At 43.9% G+C, this 25,273-nt stretch overlaps 1 protein-coding gene across 1 annotated transcript; it reads right to left on the reverse strand.

Annotated features, from left to right (window-relative positions):
* Positions 1–776: 776 nt before the first annotated feature.
* On the reverse strand, positions 777–25,273 carry ZNF217 (zinc finger protein 217). Its single transcript, XM_080685692.1, has 6 exons — positions 25,105–25,273; positions 12,889–14,620; positions 8,442–8,558; positions 5,755–7,320; positions 4,195–4,326; positions 777–2,848 (listed from the first exon to the last, which is right to left on the reverse strand). Exons 2-5 carry the CDS (start codon positions 14,273–14,275, stop codon positions 4,217–4,219), a joined length of 3,180 nt encoding a protein of 1,059 aa, XP_080541818.1. The 5' UTR covers positions 14,276–14,620; positions 25,105–25,273; the 3' UTR covers positions 777–2,848; positions 4,195–4,216.

Genomic DNA, 25,273 nt, shown 5'->3' on the forward strand with positions numbered 1-25,273 from the left:
ATCTGGTGACTCCTTTATGTTTAAGCTGTCGGGGAAAGTAAGTCCCTGTGAGGTCTTCACAGAATTCAGGCTCACAAATGCGTAAGAAATGATAGAACTTTATTACAAAATCACCTTGTATAACATTCCTAACGTTCGCGGGTTGCTGAAACCCAGAGAAGGAAGGTTGATGGGAAAACTCGATACAGGTTGCTTACTGGGACTTCTGAACCCACCAGTCCAACTTATCACTACAGGTTGGAAAGCCCCGGTGTTTTGTGTCCAGTGGTGATGCCATGTAAGTCCATAGCCCCTCCCCCCAAATCTGAGCTCCAACCTACCTTAAACCTCTAGCTGTAGTTACCCGATTATAGGATACAGAGGCTGGACAAACAGGTTAGAGGAATCCACACCCAAACAAGAATGCATAGGACCCAGGACCTTTCTTCGATGAAAATGTCGCCCAGGGGGGTCAGACCAGCTAAACTGGAGAGGTTATCTTGTTTGGACCATGACTGAACCTACAAGCTGTGAGATGGCAGGAGGCTCGAGGAATCCTGGCCATTCAGCCACGTGATCATAAAAAGCGCTATGTTTTAGAGATAAGTTAAAATCAGGTCTGAGATTTGCTTTAGAAAGCTGGGGGGAGATGGGCGGGGAGGCACAGAAAGCCACAAAATGCTGCTCAGGACAAGGGTAGTCATACTAATCTACTATCGTTATGTTTAAAATTGTGTTTATAAGTAGTTAAATGAAACAAAGTCGGAAACCGGAACACAATAAAGACCAGAAACCAAGACTGCAAAACACCAAATCTATATTTACATCCACATATAATAACATAACTTTAAGCTGAAATATATCATAAATAAAACAAGTAACATCTACTGTTTGACAACTTAAGTATCAACAATTAAATCAAACTGGAATGAAATAAATACATAAACAAAAATCCAACAGATTGTACCTCTATTATATGTACTGTTGTCCCAAAGGAAAAAAAACATACAAAACCAGTAGTATCCCAATAGTTAATACTGATGGACACAAAATATAACAACCTATTTTGGAATACAAGGGCTGTGAAAAAGAAAAAAAAACTGGTATTTTTATACTTTTAGAAATGTGGTTAGGAAGGAGAAATATGAAAACCCCCATAATTTCAGCATAACACGAACTGACTTGTTTTCACATAGATTTGGTGATTTTTTTAAAATACAGGTTTAAGTTTCAGCCCTCTACTATGATGTATCCCCCTTTAAGATTTACACTTATAGTCAGAGCAAGCTTTCTGTAACACTCATCAGATTAGCAATGATCAAGTCAATCATCTTCGCAAATGTGTTAATCTTCAAAAATAGGCTATAAAAGTGCAAAACTATGGAAACAAAAATCTATATTATGTACATATGGCTCAGCTTGTGAACAGGAAAAGGGGTTAATAGTGTATGCTTTCCTGATACGAAGCACTTTGCTGCAAGGCCAGCAGACTGATCTCAGGCCGGTCTCCCTGTCATATGGGAGTTAAGACTTCTCATTCATGTTGCATAATGAAACAAAACAAACCAAAAAAAAAATCAAGATTCTTTTAGGACTTTACCCTTAAGACAAGAAACATTAACAGTGCAAAATTATTTTTCAAACAGTTTTCTTAGTAAAATGTTTTATGGTATAAACCCAGGGACTGCTGGAGAACTCAGCTACAAACTGCAAATTAAGGGGACGGAAGTTTAAAACATCCAGTCGGCCAACTGGTGGCTCTATTCTCTTTAAAACCCAAATTGCATGTGTCCTGAGAAAACGCTGTTGCTTTAAAACCAAAAATGGGAAGACAACCGAAGTCTAGAAACAGGCCACTTCTTCCCCGGTTACCAGAAGGCTCGGGCCAGAAGTTCTTATTCAGAACCAACGTGTCTGAATATGCCCACTGTTGATCCCAATGCAGACGCACCGACTTCCAATACAAACCTAAAAATTTCCCCAAAACTTTAATTTCCTTGAAAATTACTTCCAATATCTGTATCATGTATAATTTAGCATTTAATTTTTTAGGTACTAATTTAAGCAAACACCTTAAAAAACTGAATTTTCCAACAAAAATGATTCATTTGAGAGGAGACTAATTTGAGTAGCTCCACATACACTTTAGTGCGTGTGTTGGCAGCTGGCTGCTCTGAGAGGAAGCGCTGCCCTGCAGACACCCACTCCCCAGAGGGGACCATGGAGCGGCTTCTCCTTGGCGACACCGTGACATTTGTGATAAAAGGGCACCAAATCAGAGTAGCTGACCTCGACATACGCAGCAATATTCAGAGGGTCAATACTTCCATTAACAAATTTTAAGACAACAGACTGCGGACAATTTAACATAATACAAATCATCAAGAAAAATTTTTAAAACGTACATCTTAAATGAAAGAGCACAAATAGCAGAACTGCTCAGAGTGAGGAGCTACATGAGGAAAAGGATACACAGGGTATTGAAACAAGCAGGTACAACTTATATATGTACAGATTTTACCTGAGGTGCAAGCATTATATACTTTCTCCCCACCCTCCCCCAGCCCAAATGATTCTTTTCAGCAGCGCTCAAGTATGCAAAAACTCTGCTTATTTGGTCAATTCTTAAAAAAAAAAAAATATTCAGGGACAAAATAGAGATTTCCCATCTCCATTTGTATACAACTCAACTGTTCCAACTAAAGTCTTTATTGCTATTTGGTACAAAAGTTAACAGAACCCCTTTGCAGCACGTAGTGTTCCTTGCGCGTATGTACAGTACAGTCACAGCTTATTTCAGTAGCTTTCACCGCTCACTTTCTCGAAGGATGAACTGACTCAACTTCATGGAGCACACATCCATCAAGACCTAAGGGAAACAAAGGTGGAAAGAGTGATTACAATAAAATGGAAGGCAGTTTTAAAAAAGAACCCTAAGTGCACCAAAGGAACAGAACCACAGAGCTCGAGCCCTGCGTGTTCATTGGAGCTTGAATTCTGCAGTGGAAGTAGCGAGAGACAGACAAATAGACAGATAAAGCACACAACTTCCACGGTCATTGGTATTTATTTAACTGATTCAGCGAAGAGGATTGAACCAAGACTCAGAATTCACATCTGTGAATTCAGTCTGCAAAGCCAGTTGCCACTCCAACAAACTGCAAGTTTCTACCATTTTGAGAGGAAAATGTATGGACCAGGAGTCGTTAACAAACAAGTGACTCAGAAAAACCTCCGTCCACAAGAAAGTGCATAAAATATTTGTAACGTTATTTGTTCAACATCTATCTAGTTATCAATGACATTCCCGGCAATGGGCTAGGCGCTGGATGAAGGACTCTCCTCTGGAGCTCAGCTAGTGGTGGGAGTCAGACATCTAGCTAGGTAAGACAGGCAGAAATGGGCATGAACCACACAGGCAGAGGCAACACACATGGGAAAGAAGCCCTGGCTCTCTGCAAACATTTGCAGAAATGGTATGTGAGCTGGTCCTGAAGTATCAGAAAGGTTGTTTGATAAGAGGGTGCAAGGCCCTGGTCACTGTGGCTCAGCTGGTTGAACATCCTCCCAGCATGTGCCGAAAGGATACTGGTTTGATTCCCTATCAGGGCACATGCCCAGTTGCAGGATCAGTCCCAGTTGGTTGGTGTGCATACTGGAGGCAACCAATGTTTCTTTCTCACATCAGTTGTTTCTCCCTCTCTTCTCTCTCCCTCCCTCCCTCCCCTTCTCCCTTCTCCCCCTCTTCTCTAAAAGTCCAGAGGTTGCAGGAAAAGGCCAGTGCTGGACAGACAGAACAGCCAGCCTGTACTGTTACTGATAGGCTATAGTGCACAGTGCAGGTAATCTGTCAGTAATAATCTGTTCCTCTCACAACTACCCAACTCTGCAGCCACAGACAGTATCATGGCCAGGTGCCAATAAAACTGTACTGACAAAACAAGCAGAGAACACAATCTGCTGATGCCTGACCTACCGCCACCTGCTGGAAGAAGGATGAAATAAAACCGTGTTTATAAAACATTCAATGCCTACCACAAAGTAACTGCTTACTAACTTTCAGTTGCTATCTTACTATTTCTTTCCTGAGCACTCTAAGTTTTAATAAAACACCTAAAAATGAAAACGAAAAGCAATTTTACTTTCTATTATATTGGCTAAGCTAGATGGCTTATTTTCAATTAAACAAAATCAATACATTATATATATGCTCACCTTTCTTCCCCAAAATAGGAAATCAAGTTTTTTTGTCATTTGGCCGATAATGTGCATTCCCAGTAAAATTCTCATAGTTTCTCTTTTGAAGCATGCTGCTAGATAAGTGTTGATACGACACAGGCCTTTTTCCTGATTGGAAAAGAAGTGAAAAGGGCATTTAGAATTTCATTTAAGTGATGAGGTAAGCTGTGGGTGGGCTGTCAGAGGTCAAGTTTCTAAATTCCTAACTCTGATAATGTGGTCGGAGCTCACCAGTCCACTCGTCTTAAGTGCCAGGAAGACATGTGTTACCACAGGATTTTAGGTCACTAAAGCTAAAATTCTCAAAATCCTGGCTGTTATATAAAGACCTAAAAAGCCAAAAGAAAAAAGGCAGCATAATATACTTGAAATCTAAATGCACCATGAGCCAAAACTGTGGAAGAGAAAAAACACTCATTTAAAAAAGGACTTTACTTGCAACATGGTATTTTCTCATCAAGTAAAGACAAAGTTTTGACTCTTGTCCTTTTTAAGTGCGGGGGAGAGCGGGGGATATCTCATCGCAACTTTTTAAATCACTGGAGTGTTGAAAGCAATTGTTTTTTAATTAGAGATCAATTCACATCAAGCTATCCCTGATGGAGTACTGTCACCATACACAATCCATAACCTGACATTAATAAGCACTGAGGGGGGGGTTGGCCCTTGGGAGGCAGCGCAGACCAGCAGAGCTTACATTCCGCAGGAGGGTGAGATGGTTTAACCCAGTCTGCGGAGTGGGAAAGGCCCAGGACATGCTCATCTGCCCTTTCACAGGCAGACACCCCTGGGAAATGCTGCCATGAGGAAGCAGAGGCTTTGAACACACTCCCATGGGGAGAGTGCGAGTTATCTACAAGCTAACACAACTGACATATTTTGGGGAAGTAATGGCACTTTTGAAATTCTCTTAGTATTTTCCAAGGACTAAGTAGGCAGTATAATTCTATTAGTCCTGACATCAAAACTGCTCAAAAGATTTTTAACCAGCCGTTCGCACAGGATCTGCTCCTGACAGGTCAAGGTTGTCAGGTAGTATTTACTCCCTACCCCTGGACTCCGTTGTGGGGGCACGTGAGGGCTGCAGGCAATTCAAGTTCTCCAAGATGCGTGTTCTGCTCTAAAGGAGCTGACAGCCTAGGAGGGGTGGTAAGATGTGGGCAGAAGTTCCCCAAATCTCAAATCCCAGGGTAGGTTGGGCATGAGTGCTAGGCACATCACATCTGTGGGAGGAGAAGACCTGATGGGAGGAGGTGACCGGGGCTAAATGGCACCTGAGATTTCAGAGCAGGAGAGGGTCAGGTCAGGGATCCTCAATAGCCTTTTTGATTATCACCCCCACAAGGTAGAAAGATTAAATTAGCAAGAGAAAGTCAAAACTCAGGAATAAGACCGAACCCTGGAGGGTGAGCTTTGGAGACCAAAAACCATTGCCAAACCTAAGAACACGTCTCGCTGTCAGACACCTCCCCTCCACGTTCTGTCCCCATGAGGAACCCCCACAAGAATGCTCAGCTGAACCGGGCCGGGCAGTACCTTCCAGCGCCGCGCCAGCCGCGGGGCCCGCAGGGGCACACGTGTAGAGTGACCCAGGCCCGCCATAGGGCTTATGTAAGGTCAGCACGTTGGCGGAGTCGATCTCGCCTGATGCCAGGAACCGTGGTTTGGTGGGCAGCACCGTTGGTGGCGGGCACGCGTACTCCTGGGGCAGCAGCGATGTGATGCCGCGGACCACCGGGTACTTGGGCAGGTCGAGGACCCTTCGGTAGTGGGGCCCGGGCTGCTCTGCATCTAGGACCACGGGCCCAGCTTTCGGCCGCTTGGGAAGTGGCTCTCCGAGCTCCGGGCTGGCAACACTTGCGCTGCGGCCACAGAAGTAGTCTCTTCCCGGGGGCACCCACAGGCTGTCGTGCTTGGCCGAGAAGTCGGCCGAGCCATTGCTGGTGCTGCTGCTCATCGAGGGCTGGGACACAGAGACCACCGGGGCTTTGAACTTCGTCTCTGGCCTCTTCGTCTTCTCCAGGGCAGGAGAAACTCCGCTTTTAGAAAACATCTCCGAGGGCTGCTGCCTGGCGGCCGGAGTCCCCTGCACCCCAACACTGGGCTGTGGCCTGTGCGACTTCAGGTTACTGGGGGCTAAAGTGCTAGAGTCGATCCCTGAGGCCAGAGGGGCCTTGCTTGGCCCCGCGGGGCCCGGCTTCCCCTTCTCTGACGGCAGGGTCTTAGACTGGGCCAGGAAGGCGGGCTTGGGCTTGGGCTTGGGCTTGGGGAAACCGGACAAGGGAGGCACGTCTTTTCCCAGTAGAGCTGGTGGGCAGCCAGTGCGTCTGTTTCTAAGCCAAGACTTGTTTCTACAGTTTTTGTGACCGTCGGGATTGTATTTATGCTCCAGTCTCTGATGCATCATTAAAACTTCTGGATAAAAGGTCTTGAAGGTACAAAATGGGCAGGTGATACTTGGGATTAAACTCTTGCTCAAAGAAATTGCCGGGCAACTGTGAAGCGCCCCGAGGGATAAATTTAAAGGTTTCTCTTGACAGTCCATGCTGGGCTTCACTCTGCTGTCTGCTGCCACCTCTGCCTTCTCTTTGAGGCTGACCTCGGCCTTGCGGGCGGCAGTGGCGTCTGGGTGAGGATGAGGCGGAGCAGCCACTTCTGCTCTGCGAGCAAGGTTGATGGCCTGAGCTTCGGGCGCTGGTCTCTTCTTTAACATGTCCAAATAAGCAGAGGCAGAGTGTCTGCCTATCTGATCAGCACTACCTTCAGTTGCATTTTTATTGAAATCCTGAGTATCTTTGTGGACTGGCGAGAGGACAGCGCTGCCCAGGACATTCTGAAAGGCAGGGCCCATCCCCTTAGGTTGCTTGGCAGGTGGGCTGCCTTTCACATCTTTGGCACCATCGAAAAATCTTTTCAAATTTTTGGTTTGCGCACTGTCGGCAATGAGTAGTGCATCTTCGGGCTCCTGGTTTTTCCCTTCGCTCTTGACCTCAGCGGCCACATCGACCTGCTTATCTTTGTGGTGTCTCTCCAAGTGATACCGTAGAGAGGTCTTCTGGGCTGCAGCATAGTCACAAAATTCACATTTGTATGGTTTTTCACCTAAAACAAGAAACACTACTGTATTACAGAAGTTTATGAAAAAATCAAAAGAGATCTTTAGAAACTTGAAGAATCTCACACAAAATACAGGGCTCTTTCCTTTTCCCTCTCCATCTACTAATCTTCATATCCAGGAGTCCTCACGAGGTGTTTGCTTTATCACACTTACTATACTGAGTATTTGAACATGTGAATACGTCTTAATTTTAAAAATAAAATAGCAACATTTTATACTTCTTTAACCTTCATAATAGCCCTATGAAAGTGAATATTATTATCCTTTACAGCTCAGAAAACGGGGGCGCAGAAAGTTTCAATCACTTGACCAAAGTTGCATAGCTAGTGAGAGGAAGAGATGAAATTCAAGTACACGCAGCTTTCTACCCATTGTTACAGCTGCTTCCACAATCTAAAGAAAAATCTGTAAAATATATTCCCGTTTCATTCTAAACTAAGAAACTGTGGCCTTAAAATACATTAAAGACCCTGGCTGGGTAGCTCAACTGGTTAGAGCATTATCCTGATAACTTTGCCAAGGTTTCAAGTTTCCATCCCCCAGTCAGGGCACATACAAGAATCAACCAATGTCAATCAATAGTAAGGTGATTGCTAGAGGCAAGGGGGGGGTAGAAGGTAAAGGGGGAGTAAGTGGTGATGGAAGGAGACTTGACTTGGGATGTTAAATATACAATATACAGGTGATGTGTGGTAGAATTGTATACTTGAAACCTATAATTTTATTAACCAATGTCACCCCAACAAATTCAATTTAAAAGTAAAAGAATACATAAATAAGTGAAATAACAAATCAATGTTTCTCTCTCTCTAAAAGCAATCAATAAATAAAATTTTTAAAAAACACATGAAAGAGGTTTGAAAATGAGAGAATAAGGTAATCAGAAACTAAACAGGAAACTAATTTCAAAATAGGAACAATAGTTCAAGTTACAATGATACTGAAAGTATTAAAATGACAGCTGCAACCTGCACGCTACACATTTATTCTTAAACTAGTCCAAGGACCTACCATATTATCTGAACAACAACAAAAATCAGACACAAAACACCTCATAATTCTTTTGACTAATACATCCTTTTAAAAAATCTAAAAAGTTCCTTACCTGTATGCGTTCTGAGATGAATATTGAGGTAATAATTTGAACGGAAAAACTTTCCACAATAACTACATTCTCTTGAGGATGTCAGATGCTTTATTTTGCCTCCATCGTCATTTTTATCTTAAAGCAGAAACAAAAATGTGTAAAAAGGCAGCTCAAGTATATCAATAAGGCGAGTTGACTGAAATTTTCTTGATGGAAACATTTTTCAAAAGCATACAATAACTTTTATATTAGTGTTCAGTAAACCATAAAGGCTAAAAACACACCAAATGTTTTGAGGTTGTCTGCAGTTTTATATCATGCACGTGTTTAGTTTTTTTGTTTGTTTGGGGTGGGTTTTTGGGCTGCAGCAGCTTGCTGTTAAAGACTGAGTTTTCTGCCCAGCTGGGGTGACTCAGTGGTTGAGCATCAACCTACGAACCAAGAAGTCACAGTTCGATTCCTGGTCGGGGCACACGCCCGGGTTGCAAGCTCTCCGATCCCAGGGTGGGATGTGCAGGAGGCTGCCGATCAATGATTCTCTCTCATCGATGATGTTTCTATCTCTCTCTCCCTCTCTGAAATCAATAAAAATATATATTTTTTAAAAAGACTGAATTTTCCATTTGCTAATGAGGGAAAGTTCACTGACAGCCAGATGTGCAGACAGCACTCTCCACGTGGCGGAACGAGGAGGATCTGGCCAGCTGGAGCCGGACCTACACAAACGGCTGGAACAACCAGCTTCTTCAGAGCAAGTCTAATTTAGAAAACTGAGCCAATATAAATCACCAATTTTCCCAACCACCGGGGAAAATAGACTTTTATCTTAAGATTGGGCAAGTTACCACTAGAGGGTAGCAAGCACAACTTAATCTTCACAGAAAAGAAAAGGTTTGGCACCAGCAACCACCTAGGAAAGTTTGTCAACACTTAGCAAGTTCTGGAAAGCAGACTGTATTGTCCACAGCACACACATGGCCTCAATCTAGGTGACAAATCAAACCTGTCCTCAATTACAATGCGTTAAACTTTACACTTCAATCTGGACAGGATGATCGGGACAGTGTATCTTACAGGCAACAGAGCAAAGGTCAACTGGGGACACATAATTAAAGGATCGTTAAAACATCATGCCAGCCCTCCAAAAGACAATTAGTTATATACTGCAGTAAAAATACCCGCTCCCCAAAAAAATGGTTAAGTTTTAGCTCAACATCCTCTTATTGTAGAGCTCATCTTATGAACATTACAATATGATGAGTGGGACAGCTATTAAAATTTAGCATAACTAAACTGGTCATTTTGCCTTGAAAAACTTATTTTCAACTAAAAGGCTTCTCTCTCCCCTGGCTCCTTCCACATTTCACATTCTCGATTATTTATAGCTCAGATTTTAAAAAGCAGCTTACAAGCCAGCCCTCAGTCAGCCTCCAGGTACAATACAGACAACAGGACTGTACACTCTGTCACCCCAAGTTCCCCTGAGGAAAATGTGTCCACTGCTTAACCTCTGAACACCTCTACATGTGCTAACATGGCAGAGACAACCCTGGATCTAAAAAAAGGTGCCAAAGGACTTAAAAAGTAATCACAGGAACTATTATTAAACCCACTTATAAAAGCTAGAACAAAACTTGTAATGAATTATTTACTTCGCTTTTGGATCTTCTTAAAAGTAAATCTATGCCCAGCCAGTGTGGCTCAGTAGTTAATGTCGACTTGTGAACCAGGAGGTCACAGTTTGATTCCCAGTCAGGGCACAAGCCCAGGTTGTGGGCTCAATCCCCAATGCGGGGCGTGCAGGAGGCAGCTGATCAATGATTCTCTCTCATCACTGATGTTTCTCTCTCTCTCCTCTCTGTTCCTCTCATATTAAAACCAAAAAAATAAATCTAAAGAAAGCCAGGTTGATAATAAATTATAGTAAACTCAATCTAGACCAGAAGACATCATCAGAATATAGGGCAGGGCAAAAGTAGGTTTACAGTTGTTCAAATGGAAAATACAGTAATTAATAAAGTCTGTCACATACAACTGCAAGCCTACTTTTGCCTCAGCCTCATAAATCTAGGAGAAACAATTCCCTGCATACAGAACACCCAGCTCTCCTTACAATCACACTCAACTAGCCGAGTTTGTCGCTGGGTTGGTACCTTAATCGCAATTTCCTACTTCCAACTATGTGTCAGGATTTATGGTATGTTGCATCAGATCCAAAAAGTTAGGCAATGCCTTTGTTCTAACAGAAAGGACATGAAATGTCCACAGCTACCTGGTTCCTGCTCTTTTTAGCATCACCTTTGATTTTACAGTGCTGTCCTTTAAGGACTGAACTTTTTATAGGCAAGCTACTGAAATCATCCTTGAGAGGTGAAAGACAAGGAAAATTTCGATGAACCAATTTCGCAAACGGAAATCAGGGCAAAGAAAGGTTAAGCAATACATAATCAGTCACAAAACAATGCAGTGGCAGAACCAGACTAAACCCGGGTCTTGGCGCTCCCAGGTATAATGGGTATTCTAGTTGCCCAATGACCAAGCCCAAGTTTTCCACCAGGTGCTTATTTTTTTTAATTAAAACTTTTAAATACGTTTTTATTTATTTCAGAGAAAAGAAGGAGAGGGAGAGACAGATAGAAACATCAATTGAGAGAGAATCCTTGATTTGCTGCCTCCTACACGCCCTCTACTGAGGATGGAGCCCACAACCCATGCCCTGATTGGGAATTGAACTGTGACCTCCTCGTTCATGGGTCGATGCTCAACCACTTAGCCACACAGACTGCCATTCCACCAGGTTCTTCTGCCCACCCCACCTGCTGGCAAAACATGGACTGGCCATTTCATTTCTCTTGGAGCACTGGGGCATCTCTGGAGCCTCATTATTTCCCAACATGGCCCTGAACAGAACTGACTCTGAAAGATACCACATAGAAGACTAGAGGGCTGGGTTTAAAGTTTTTTATGATGTCACTAAGACACCATAATGTATTTTCTGGACTTCTGAAACTGAAGATGGTAGCTCTCTAAGTACCAGGTTTCCTGCGTCCCAGGAAACTCAAAGCAGTCTAAATATCTGACATGAAAACCACAGCTCTCTCATCCATCACGTGATCAGAAAAAGAACCAAGCACAGGCTTAAAAGAGGATGGCGAGTCCAATGTGTTATCTGGTCAAACTCATCTTGGGTCTCACGCGCAGACCTCTTACAGACATCCAGTCAAGTTACAACAAAAGGCAGCATTTGTTTTGTTTTAACTGAAAACACTTTTCTAAATGATAAAGTTTCTCTAAAACTAACTCATGTTCTCATCATCCACTTGCTGGGTTTTAAAACTGTTTTCAAGCAGCAGAATTCTTTATTCAAGCAAAATATGATCAAATGGATGAGAAGCTCTGGGTGAGGAGAGGGTGGGCAAGGCTCCGCACAGGTGGAGTCCTCTGCCCTGGCTAGCGTCCACTGGGACTCCAGCAACATGTTAACCAGCCTTCAATAGCAGCTTCCGGTTCCCATAATAAATGTCATTAGCACAGTAGAAACTTGGCAGAGCAAATGAGATTGCTTGAAAACACCTTTGGTTGTTCATATGCCCTGTATTTTAGACACATTTATTTCTGAGCTAACTTAATGAACACTACCCCCAGACACAAAGGACAGGATAACAGGCACACCAAGTGGTGTCTCTAACAGCAGTATTCTCATTCTGGTTACCCATCATTCCTAGTGCCTTCTCACCACTGGAAATCCACTTGCAATAAACATATGAGAGCTGGGCCTTGGCAGATAGGGGCGTTTACCGCATAAAGGTAACTTATTTTTATAGATAAGATCAGGAATGCCAAAAAAAAACTTAAGCAAAAAGCCAGGGTCTCAACCCTGTGCTACTGAGTTTGGGAGGATCTTTCTCTGTTGTGGAGCCGTCTGTGCATTGGGGGATGTTTAGCAGCATACCTGGCCTCCACCCACTGGGTGCCAGCAGCACACACCCCCACACAGTTGTGCCAACCAAAAATGTCTCCAAGACACTGCGAGATGTCCTCTGGGGCAGCAGTCGCCAACAGGTGGCCCATGAGGTCCGAAAGGTTGGCGACCGCTGGCTCAAGGAGACCTTCGGAGCAGCGGTCGCCAACCCATGGTCCTCGAACCACTGGTGGTCCGTGAGGTCCAAAAGGTTGGCGACCGCTGCTCTGGGGCAAAAACCACCCCACTTAGGAAGCATCTCTTTAGGCTGATGCACAAGGTAAAATAACGTGTGTCCTTTATTAGCAAAATATAAAATCCCAGAACTTTCAGAACATGAAGAAACCTTGATAGAGGGGCCTTTTAACTCAACCCAGAGGAGGTTAAGTGACTTTCGACAGGGTGGTATCCCAACAGCCTGGACTCCAACACGCCGGACCCTGAGCTGCCCAGACCCTGAGCTGCCCGTGCCCTGCAGAGGGCCGCTCCCAGCACGCAGCTTACCCAGATGGAGGCCTTCGGGAAGTCCGTCCTCGGATCCATCTTCAGAGCCTCCTTCTCGATCTGTGGCTCCGTTTTCATCAAGGGTGCCGGCTAGGTCTGGAGAACACGTCCTCGGCTGCCGGCCGTCCACAGACATGGTTGGCGACTCAGCGTCTGTCCTCCGGTCCTTCTTGTGGACTCTCGAGTGCAGGACCAGCTGGTGGTAGGTTCTGAACACCTTGCCACACTCAGAGCAATGCGTGGGCTTCTCACTCTTACTGGACAACTTGGGGTCCACATCCCCAGAAGGCACTTCACCGTTGGCGTGTCTAGGCTTCTCCTTATCTTGTGCTAGGCCTGTACAACCGCTCTTATTGGACCTGGACTTTCCAGAACCTTCAGGATGGCTTTTACTCCCGTTCCAGATTTCTCCAAGCTCTTCTTTGTCTGAATCATCGTTGTCGGTGCTCCCTTCCTGCCCGGGCTGCTCCTTCACCTCCCGGCAGACAGCAACTTTGCCCTTGGTGGCCAGCTGCCAGGCCTGGTAGGTGGTGAACGGGTCGAGCTGAGGTATCCATCTGGTGGGCTGCTTCGTAGTTTCAGGGTGAGCTTTGGGTCTGAGGTTTAAGAACTGCAGGAACTCCTCTCTAGGGGCTGGCATTCCCGTCTGCTGAGAGTCTGCCTGGGGACTGCTGCCACCGGAAGCCGTGTCTTTGGTGTGCATCTTCCTGTGATCAATTAGACTTTCTATATTTGGAAATAGGAAGCCACAAACCATGCAGATCTTGTAAGGAGAGGAGATGCTCTCCGCAGCCTGGTGCTGGACAACCTCGTTGATGGTGACCGGGCTTTCCAAGCCCTGCTGCAACTTGCTCTTGGCCCCCGACTTGCCATTGTGTGTTCGCATGTGGTTCTTCAGAAACCAGGGCTCCTTGAACCTCCGTCCGCACACGTGACACCCGTAGGTGAAAGAGTCCTTGTGTGTCTTCATGTGGATCTCAACCTCAAACGCGGCTCTGAATGTCTGCCCACAAACTTCACAGCTCAAGTCTTCATTTTCTTTGCCACTCTTGTCCTTGGGGGGGTCTGTTTGCACCTGACCTTTATCTAGAGGACTGAGATACTCTGCTTCCACACGCAGAACTGCGGGCTCACAGAGGATGGGCCGGTGCTGCAGCAGCACGTGCTTATTGAGGTCTTCAGAGTGGGTGAAGGTCTGACTGCAGAACATGCAGTCCAAGGGCGTGTAGCCTTCGATTTGGATGATGCTCTTCTCTTGAGTGGCTCTGAAAGGAACAGCGGTGGTCCCTTTTACTGACATGGTATCATCTAGCTCCATCTGGCTGCCAAGAGAATTGCCAATAACTTCCGGTCCATCCATATACACTAAGAGGGATTGAGTTGGCATGTTTCCTGTCACTTTAGGACTATGTATAAAATAAGAATCTGGCTGAGGAATTTCTGGACTTGGAATAAGGCCACTTGTAATACTTGTCACTCACACCCCCAGCAGTCCTGGGCTTCAAAACTAGAGCAAATATTTGTTATAAAAGTTCAAAAGAAAATGTATATTCCTCTAACTTCTTATCTTCAGAAGTCTTAGGAAGCTCAGTGACAGAGTATCACTGGTTCTTTCCGCGATGCTTTGATTCAAATATGAGTCAGCACAAAGCATTACTTCTCTTTGTCTCCACTGAGAGTGAGTCAGTTGAGCAAGTCAATTCCAGCAATCTGGAGACAAGATTTCCAAAACCTAGAGAGGGAAAAACAGAAAGCATTAGCTACGGCCCAGAGGGCTGGGTGCGTGGTCACGGGGACCTTTTCCATGTAGCAGAGAAGGCACAACTTAACACAGTGCCAGCCTGTTAAACAAGCTTGTTGATTAAATAACGATTTCATTTGTCCAATCAGCACACCTATCACATCACTAGAATTCCATCCAGTTAGGAAACTTAAAACATGGTGCTTTAATGGTTTAAATCCACACTGTGCAGTTTCAGGATAGAAACTGTCCAATTCAGATAAATACATCTAAAATGTCACTGAACTGTACATCTGTATATTTATAAATAGCCTCTACAAATCTAGAAACTATAAGAATAAGATGACAAAGTAAGGTAATATTTTAAAAGCCAGAGCTTCAAACTGTCTTATATACAAAAGAACAGACAAGAAACACACATGCCTGAAAGCACACTAGGGGATTACACAGGTCAAACACACAAAATAGGGACCTTTCCTAAAATTCCCCTCAAGAAATGCAGAACACCTCAAGATGGTGGTTCATCTTGGCCAAGGGAACCATGAGAAATTCTGGTTCTCTGGAAACTGTACACCCCAATCCACTGCCCAATCCCAGTTTGCTTTTGACAACTCTCTACCTTCAACAAGCATCAGGGAAGGCTTCCTGTCCAAGCAATAAAGAAGGAAATACAACGCTACTTTGTGAATGTACATGTTTAAAATAAGACCCTCAACATAGCTGGTTCAGCATGCCTTAGCCTTGAAATCAAAAATGGGTCCTTTCATTTTTATCCACCTTTCACATGTGCACAGGCTGGCGTTGGGGGTGGGGGGGGGGGTGCTGTGACTGCATTTAGCTCTGCAGGCTGATTTAGAAGTTTTCACTCTTGGAGAAGAATTAACCTCTACAGCCAAAACCCTCCACCTTTACGGCAAGCATAAGAACCGTTTTTAAATAATCCCAACTACTTTAACTGAAGTCAGTTAATTCTACCGAAGAAAACAAAAAGGGCATGCAAACTACTCCCACCACAGGCAACGTTAAAGAAAAAAAAGTTTACTTTCCTTCTCTCCACTTCCTCAAAGAGCAAGCTCAAAGACGAGGAAACATTTCTTCACACTCATCAAAGAGAAACTGCTCATATTCCTTGTTATCTTCATTTTGAAAAAAACTAAACTTTAAACTTTTCCAAATAAGACTGTAGATCAAAGATCAGAGTAAAGAAAGAACGCACTGAAGTATTCTGTGTTAATTTCTTAGTCTTTTGTTGCCATCACAATAGAGGGTCAACCCATGGGCTGACTACCAACTTGGAAGGATATAATAGAAGACTCCGGAAACCTGAATTCTAGTCCTGCCTGAGTCACAACCTTAAAGTGGTCACTACATTATCTCAAACGTATCTGCTTAATGCAAATGGATAAATTACAGATCACCTCATAGTTCCAAAATTCTATAGTTCTGGGGGACAGGCCTATATTTATGGATAGATATAGTCAAAAGGATACTTAATGCCTATACTAATCAAAATATTAAATGTTATTTGAATACATGACTGATCATTTAGGTTTCTATACAGGCATTTATCATTCAACAAATATTTACTGACTGCCAGCATCCCAGGTAATATTTTAACTGACGAAATTAACAGCACGTATTCTAGAAAAGCAGTTACCAAACCCTGACAACACTGTTTTCACTGGCCAACAGCTAAGTGAGAAAAAGAAAAACAACTCAAGGAGTTCATATTCATTTCAATTTGAATAAAGACTGCTCTCTATTTGAGCTCTTTTCTAGTTTTTGGTGCCAAAATAACTTTAAAAAAAAAAAAACAAAAAAAAACGAAGGATGCATTGGCACATAGTAGAGGTGTTTTTTTTTTTTAATGTCCTAATTTGGCAGAAATCAAAGTTAGCCCCCACGTCAAACCTCAACATTATTAACTTTTCTTTTTTAAAGAAAATTCACTAGTCTGTGACATTTTTTAAGTTTTGGGGAATTCCACTTTTCTAAAAATAATCTTTCCCCAAAAGACACAACCTACACCCAGTTTCTGTATTAGAAACATGAGGTGGGGTATCCCTGTGACTTCCCACCAGGCAAAGGCTGGGAAAGCAGCTTGGAAAGACGGTTTAGGTTCCATTTTTATCTCTGAAATGTTAAATATCTGGGTTAAGTTATCATCAGCCTAACGGAAGACCGAAAGGATTGGTAAAGGAGGCAGTGTTAAAATCTTAGGAAAAAGCACTTTCCTTTCTGCCTGGGGAGAGGGAAGAGTCGTGAACAGGGCGGAGGCCTGAAGATGAGGGGAAGATGGCACAGGCCAGGGAGTCCTCTAGGGTGGCAGGGAGAAGACCACCCTCCCAGGAAAACTGAAGCTCTTCTTCCAGGGAAGCTTCTGAGGTAGACTCTGAAGTCATAACTTGCCTTACTGTCCCAGGCACTAGATGACCCTGGGTCATTGAAATCCTTGCTACTCACCCACAAGATATGAAAACCCTGGGCCATCCCTTAAAGAGCCCAAAGCCTAGGAGCAGAGACCTTGTCGCCTTGTTTCCCTCACCCCCACCCCCTCCCACACACACACCCCCGCTGCCTCCAGTGGGCGCCTATAGAAGGGGTCCCAGGCAGAGTTAGGCCCTCAATAAACTCCTGGTGAATAAATGAACAGCACTACATAGTCAGTACAGTCAGTATATGAATCTCTGGCCTCAGTCACCAGCCATACCTAATATTGAATTTAACTTGAATGTTCATCGCAACTTCCACACTGCCATCTAGTTAATTACCATTCTCTGCAATTTCAAGAGGGTAATAAAAAGAAAAATCATGTAACCATACCATAAAGTTGACCAGCACAAGCAACAATCACTTTGGTTTACAACCACTCAACTCACAGACCCACTGAAACAAAAATGTGGGCCATGCTTAGAAACCTAATAGCAAATGCCCTGACTCCTGCGTAGAAATTATATATAGACAAAACATTTCCTTAAATTATAAATCAGTATCTACTTAAAACCAATCTACTAAACAAAAGTATTTAGAGTGATTGTAATAATGAAGACTTTCTAATAAATACAGAACTTAGGAGAAATAGACATTCTAACCTAATTACTGTTAATAACCAACCACCATTTCCAACTGAATTGGGGGAGTGCACACAGCCTTCCCAGACCTTCAGCGCTCTCATGTGAAGCACACAAGCCACAGAACGAGGACTATTGATAATGTCAATTGTCTCTCTTGACAAAGCACGGGGGGGGGGGGGGGGGGGGGGAATGAGGGGGGGGGGCGGCATTCTAACCCAACACTTACAGTCTAAATGCTTTTAGTGGCAGAAAAGGGAGCATTCCAAACACACTAAGCTACTAAAAGGCACTTTGCAAAAATGGTTTTCAATGTTTAAAAACTTTCCCTAGAACCTTTACTCACATAAATAGCACTTAACCCTCAGCCATATATACCCAAGGCACCAAAGGCAAGAAGTTCTTCAGTTTAACCTTACATTCTGAGAGAACACTAGGGTTTTATTTATATTGTGATTACCTTGGTAGATTTTCTTTAAATTTACCACAACACCATCTTTCTAAAAAAGTAGGAACCCTATTGCTATAATTGCCTGAAATAGAAGTCTGATGTTTTTTGTCATGTCTTCTGTTTTGTTTTGTTTTTTAAGATATTCAATGTGAGTAAAGCTACTGTGAATTCTGCCACTCCCTGTAGATCTAGAAATCAGCAAATATTACACATTATACAGTGCTTAATGAAAAGCACAATAATTTGAGCTTAAGCACAACAAATCAGAAGTAAATGCCACCACACTGACAATTTCTGTAACTTTAAATATTGTTCTTTATGTGTGGAAGCAACCAGATTATCCTTCATAAGAGGTATCTTACATTTCTTGATGTGGACTACTCATTACCATAGTATGGAGCAATAAGGTATTCATGGTCCTCAAAAACTGTCCAAAACACATAAAAATTCTATTTAGAGCCACGCAATGTGAAGTAACCAGTAAATCTACTATCCCCCCTCCCAGTTAAGAGCCCAATTAAATGATCATTAAAATATACAACCTAAACTGCTAGTCACTGACCAATTCATTTGTACCTTTAAACTGTAAAATTATCTCCAAGATCTGGTTAGGAAACTTACAATTCTTATAGAAGTTTCCCTTCCATATTTTACACATACTATTTTTTCTTAATCTGACTAGTGAAAATAACTCTACATAGTAATCTACAGTAGTAATCAAAACCTATAACTTGAAATCCTTTAGCACTATTTCAAGGAAATCACCAAGGTCACGCCCAGGAGGCTAAATGGTCAGCCCCCAACTTTCCTAAAATAGTTGTGGAAAGATGTTTAAACGTTAAGTGACAGAAAAAGATTAAAATACTCAAAGTTGATATTCAACATCCCAACCTAAACTATTCAAAACCAGATGATTGTTCAAAGGCAGAGTTTGGGAAGATTCTACAGGATATAGTCTCATTTTCTTGAAATTGTATGTAAGTGCCCAGTTAGTTCTACATAGGATTAGAAACCACAGTAGTACTATAAAATGTAATCACATTAGCATATTTGAATGTCATGATTAAAAACTCTGCCTCAGGAAAAAATAAAAAAACTCTGCCTGCTTCATTCCAAATCAATTAAGTCAGTTAAAGGATATTAATGTGAGCTTAGAGCAACGTGTATTAGTTTTAGTTTCAGTATTATCAGTACTACAGATACTGTGGTCTGTAAACTGGCTTTAAATTTTTTCATCTTATCCTGAAAGAGAACTATAAGGGAAATGGATAAAAGAAGAATTTTAATTAAGCAAGATTAAGCATTACTATCAGTGAGTTCTTATTATGACTTAACCCGTTCTATCTTAACATTTTGAAAAGATTTTAGAATACTGCACCAAAGAGAAGGAGGGAGAAAAAGCAAATTGTTCTATCTTTACCTGTATTCTTTAACTCTACAAAGAAAACAAGTGAATGCATACAGGTACACACACATATGTATATATTTGTATATAAACAGATATACAAATAACTTTAAGCATTATATCATACCACTACTCTACACCCCTACACCTCTTTTCCTACAAGGCCCAAGTGAGTGTTTTTAATTGTACCAAACTTAACTAACTTCAGATTAAACATAAACATGGCAGTCAATGCCTTTTAAGGCATGAGGTGGTTCTTTACAGACATATAAATACTGCCCTCCCTGTCTTTGTAGAGAGCAAATACTAAAAGTTGTAAGTTGGCCCTTTTAAATCACCTGTTTGCTTTCAAAATTAAGGGGGGAAAAGTCTCTTATCAATTAATACATACAGTCAGTGTTCAGTGGATTCATATATGAACAACACTTATCCACTGATTAAGAATAAAAACACTTCTGGTGTAAGTGAACTGTTTTTGAAGTTACCCAGATTTGATACAGGGTAGGAAAAAAACACACAAGTATTTCTCCTAATGCTGATTCAAGAACAAAACATATCTGGGCTCTCAATCTCCAGGCCATATCACTATAAATTTTGAATGATTTTAAATTCAAAAGGCTTTCTGACACTAGAAAATAAGGAACACCTATACACAAAACACAAGAGCCCACAAAAAAGCCAGCCTCCTGACTCCTGGGGAGCTCTTCCCTGGGAAGTGGAGGCATGTGTAGGTCAGAAACAACTTTGGTAAAGCTTAAGAACACAGCCTAAGGAATTAAACTCATTCTCTCATACAACTTGCTCAGCTGTCTTTTCAGGTTTAGTAATTTTATTTCTCAACTTTATCATAAAATTACCAAACTGGCCCCAAATTTCCAGTAACTTAGCTTTGCTGTTACCCAGGGCAGGAAGTAATGGGGATGTGAAGAACTGGCAGCCAGCAAGTGTTCAAATGCCCTTTTTCGGGAGGGTCCCAATGTTAGGCATAAAGGGACAATTAGAGGCAGCAGACACTGGCAGGGGCTGCCCTTCTATTTATCTGGAAGATAGATTTATAACAAGAATTGAGCTTGCTTATCAGAGCTGCAGATTTTAAGAAAGGATGGTCCCTGTCCTCCCACTTCCTCAAAGTCAGATTCCTATCTGCCCTCCTGGTCTCACTTCAAAATCCTTTGCCCCACATACCACTGCACATGTGCCTAACTGTAGTACTGGTTGCAGAAAAACAAGCCAAATCACCTTATTCTTAAGCCAGCATTTCAGTAAAGTTGTTCTGCTGCACCCAAAATGAGGCCATTAAGTTACAATGATCAAGCTTCCCTCACCCAAATTTAAGAAATTTCCTGCTGTCTTTGTGTAATTCGGTCTTCCACGTGCATTTAAACTAGTCAACACCCCTCCCCCACATCTGGAGATGAGTGGACAAAACCACTCTTCCTACTGTCCTGGGTTTAATTCATACGCTAGGACCAAAACCTTCACTATTTAGAGCATTTGATATGATTGGGATTCCTTTAATGCCTGGACTGTAAATACCTTCCAGGTTTTTATTTTGTAACACCTCAGTAATGTGAAAACTATTCTAGCTATCCCAATTTAGTCATTTAATTTAAAGTCTCATTACATTTGTTTTATTCTATTGGCATGCTCATCAATATATAGAACTGTCTCGTATTTTTACTCATAAGACTTGAAAATACCTAGCCACTAAAAAAAAAAAAAAAGAAAGAAAAGAAAATACCTAGCCACTGTTCACCTATTAACCATTCTGCTACAGAATTTGACTGAAGCAGGAAATTAGGACTAAACCATTTAAGACAAGTCATATACAGCAACCTCAAAACCCATAACATACAAGCCATACTAAACACCTTGAACTGAAATTTTTTTGAGCAAGTGGAAACAAAGCTTCTTGTAAAACATGAGAGAAGGCCCATCACAGTCCTCAGTCAGATAAAAGCATATCTATTTTTTATAAGTAGTAGATTGTAGGCAGTCAAGAGTCATTAAAACTACTCCAAAGTCCTTATCAGCCAATATCGCTGTTCATGACAATGGAGAGAAAAGAATGTAATTCTATAAAGTGGGAAAACACATCTTTCGGGACCCCTGAGGCTCTCATCAAGCGGCTCAGAATTAAGTGCTCTGGAGTTGGGAAAAGGCAGCCCTGCTGTGACAAGAACATGCCATTTCATCATAAATACTGTTACATGGAAAAAAGTGATGAGCATTTATCTGAAATGAGATAAAGAGACTGTCCTTGCCAGGCCATTATATTCCTGAGTATTTCATCAGTTTGTAAGTGACTTGATTAAGTCTTACTTTCAGATTTCCTCTTTAAAAGGACGACAGGGCTGCTATTCCTCCCAAAAGTTCCACTGCCAAAAATGGAGGCTTACTTACAAAGAGAATGCAAATCCACCTCCACCTTAAACCTTAAAAGTAAAGGCAAAGCCAAAACCTTCACTCCTCCTCCTTCCTCCCCTATTACCTAGAGAAGGGAGGGGGGTTACGCTGTTATCTAAATAGATTCTTCAGGCTGAAGGGGGGAAATATTTTACAAGCTTTATTTCAGTGGTGTATTAGTTCCCTTTTTTTTTTTTTATTAAGAAGTAAAAGGAATAATATGAACCCAAGACAACTGCTAAACTTCTCACAAGTTATTTCTTAAAAAAAACACACACACAAAAAAAAGGCAAAAGTCAAACAGCAAAGTGGTAGAAGGTGTTAAGATAAAAGGATTGAAAGAAGTGGGACACTAAAATATGTGTCCACCTAGAAAAGTCGTAATCTTCCCCCTACTTCCTCCTCCGGCATGCAAATCAATGTGCAGAGCTGAAGGCACAGGCTTCCTCCTCACACCAAATAACTAAAATTCCAAACGATCAGATTATTAAACCCTATTCTAACAAATGAGCCAAATAAATAATAAATTTGACTTCTGAGCTTTTAAGTAAGGCACTGTCTTTATAACTTAATACTTACATAACATTAAATATGGCAGCAATGGGGGGGAAGAGGTGACTTCAATTAAAACACCAGGATTAAAAAACACAAACATACTACTACAGTCTTTGGAATACTGAACAAAACAGTATCTAAAATAAACATGACTTCTCAGAAAAAGCCATCTACCATTAAGGACACACCTTAAAAGTTCTCAGCACATATTAACTAAGCAAGCACAAACTAGTGGTTTGATTGTTATATTTTTCAGACAAAAAGCAATTAGGTTATTGCTCTGCACTTGTCACTACAGACACTAAACCTATTAGAAACCCTAGATCTAACTCATTCTCCATATATTATAAAATTTAGTACTTTCGTCTATTGACATTAAGGCAGTCCATCTATTCCACGGGGAAAGTACAGTAAAAACATGTTTATGAACTCCTGGACACACAGAAGAGAAGGTAAAAGGCCTCCTAAGACCCCTACCTAGTGACCAGGCCCGGCCTGCAGCTGTTGTTGCCCTGCCTTTCTTTTGTTGAGCTTAATCTCATGTCAACTCATTCAACCAACTCAAAAGCGATGAAGACATAATTGAATCAACCTGAACTGAATCGGACCGAGGCTTCTTAAAACATACAGTTTAATGGTTGAAAACGATCTAGAAAACCAGGAAACCAGCTAGCTATGGTGTGCACCGTGGTCAGTAATACAGGGCCCCAAACTGCCCATAGGACCACTACAACCGCCATTTATTTAATACAGGTTTAGGAATGTTCAACGCTTCAAGCCCCATAAGCTGACTCAAGAGATAAACTGAGGCAAAAAAGATTTCAAAGGACAGCAACACACCAAAGCCTTAAACTCTGAAATGACTATCCTTTTCTTAGAGGTGGGGGAAAAAAGTTTCTGCTGCTCCAAATGGGAACAGGCTACTGGGGTCCCGAAGTGGCCACTGGTGGCTCTTTCCTTGCGGAAAAACTCCCCGCCCGCCCACCCCATCCGCCCAGGAATGCGGCTTCCCGTCCTCGGTGGCCCTACCCCGAATCCTAAAATGTGGGGTCCCACCCAGGACCTGAATGGCTGTGATCCCGGCGCGCAGGTACCGGCCTCAGCCCCCCGCAGACCACCTCTCGCCCAGCCGGCCGGCGCAGGACCAACCAGGCCGCCCCAAATCCAGCCTCCCGGGCCCCCAGCAGCGCCTCCTCTCTCCTCACCACCCCCCTCATCCCGTGCCGCTAGCATTTTGGGGCCAAATCAAGAGGGAAGAGGGCTCTACATCTGAAACTGCGCGGTTTCGCCACTCAGCGCCTGCTGGCAGAAACTTCCCTTTTAAAAAAAAAAAAAAAAAAACACTTTTAGGCTAACATTTCAATCCCTCCTGCCCTTTGGAGTTCCTAGTTCTGCTTCCAGCTGGCTTTGGGTCTGCCACTAGAATTGAGTTATAAAGACATTCTTTAAGCGTTTATGGGTTATTTTTAGGTTGTTGTTTTTTTTAAATTTTTAAAATTTAAGGGGGTAAATAAAAATCCTAATTTCACACCCAGGAAGCACAGCCTTGTGCACCGCCTACTCAAGAGATGGGCAGAAGACCGGGACTCCCGGGCACTGATTTGGGGCGCCCGGGGGAAGGGGGGGCTCGCAGGGATGCGCGTTGGGGTCTGGGGCCAGGCCAGGCCCCTCCCCCGACCCCTATAGACGCGCCCTCCGCCGGGCCCGTGTGGACGGTCCCGGCCATTGTTTGCGGGGGATGCCTGTTAGGACGCATTGTTTTGGCCGTTTCCAAGTTGCCCGGCCCCTCCCGGGCCACGGTGGGGGACCCCGCGCCGGCCTCTGCCCCCCACGGCCGAGTCGGCAAACCGCGAGACCCGCCCCGCGGAGCCATCCAACTTTTCAGGGAAGCCCCCACGCACCCTCGGTACGCAGCCCCCGGCTCCCTCCGGCCGGCCCGGCTCCCGACCCGGAGAGGGGGGGACTCCCCCACCCCCAAGCCATCTCGGCTATTTCCCAGAGTGAGTGTGATGGTAAAACACTGTCTGTACACACCGGGGGCTCGCCCGACACCTTCTCGCCGGGTGGGGAGGGGGCGCCCTAGAGGAACGGAATCGAGTGGGAACGGGCGATCGGGCGGGGCGATCATCCGGGGAGGGGGCAAGATAACGAGCACGGAGACTCGAGGGCGGCTCGGGGGGGCGCCGGAGGGCGAAGCGGGGCGCCCCCTGGGGCCCGGCGCGGGCGGGGGCGCGCCCCCTTTACCTGCGGCTCCGGCTCCTCGGCCATTTCCTCGCTCGGCGGCGGCCGGGACTGAACTGACACCACACGAGCGAGCCGAGGTTTGAATGAGGAGGGAGCGGGCGAGGGGAGGGGGCGGGGAAGGCAGGAGGAGGGGAGGCGACGGGGAGTTTCTCTCGGCCTTTTGTGCGGACACCTCCCGGATTCCTCACTGGCCCCGGCCCCCCAAAACAGACGGGGGGCCACGGGTCGAAGGGCGAAACCATCCCTCACGGGGCCTCGCGCCTTGAAGACCCCCCAAAAAGAGCGCCCCGCGTCCCCGACCCCCAACCCACTCCCGCCCGGAGGATTTGGGGGCCGGGCTCACCTCGGGCGCGGGGCTAAGGTGAGCGGGGTGGGGGTGCGCACGGGGGGCAAAGGCTCGGGCGCCCCCTACTCGTCCGCGAGGGGACAGTGCAGGCGCGGGGGGGGGGTCCCTAGAGCCGCCGGGGCGAGGCGCGTCCGGCGCACCGGGACTGTTGGGTCAGAAAGTGCTC

The sequence above is a fragment of the Plecotus auritus genome (genome assembly GCF_963455305.1).
Source record: "Plecotus auritus genome assembly, chromosome: 8".
Classification (NCBI taxonomy): Eukaryota; Metazoa; Chordata; class Mammalia; order Chiroptera; family Vespertilionidae; genus Plecotus; species Plecotus auritus.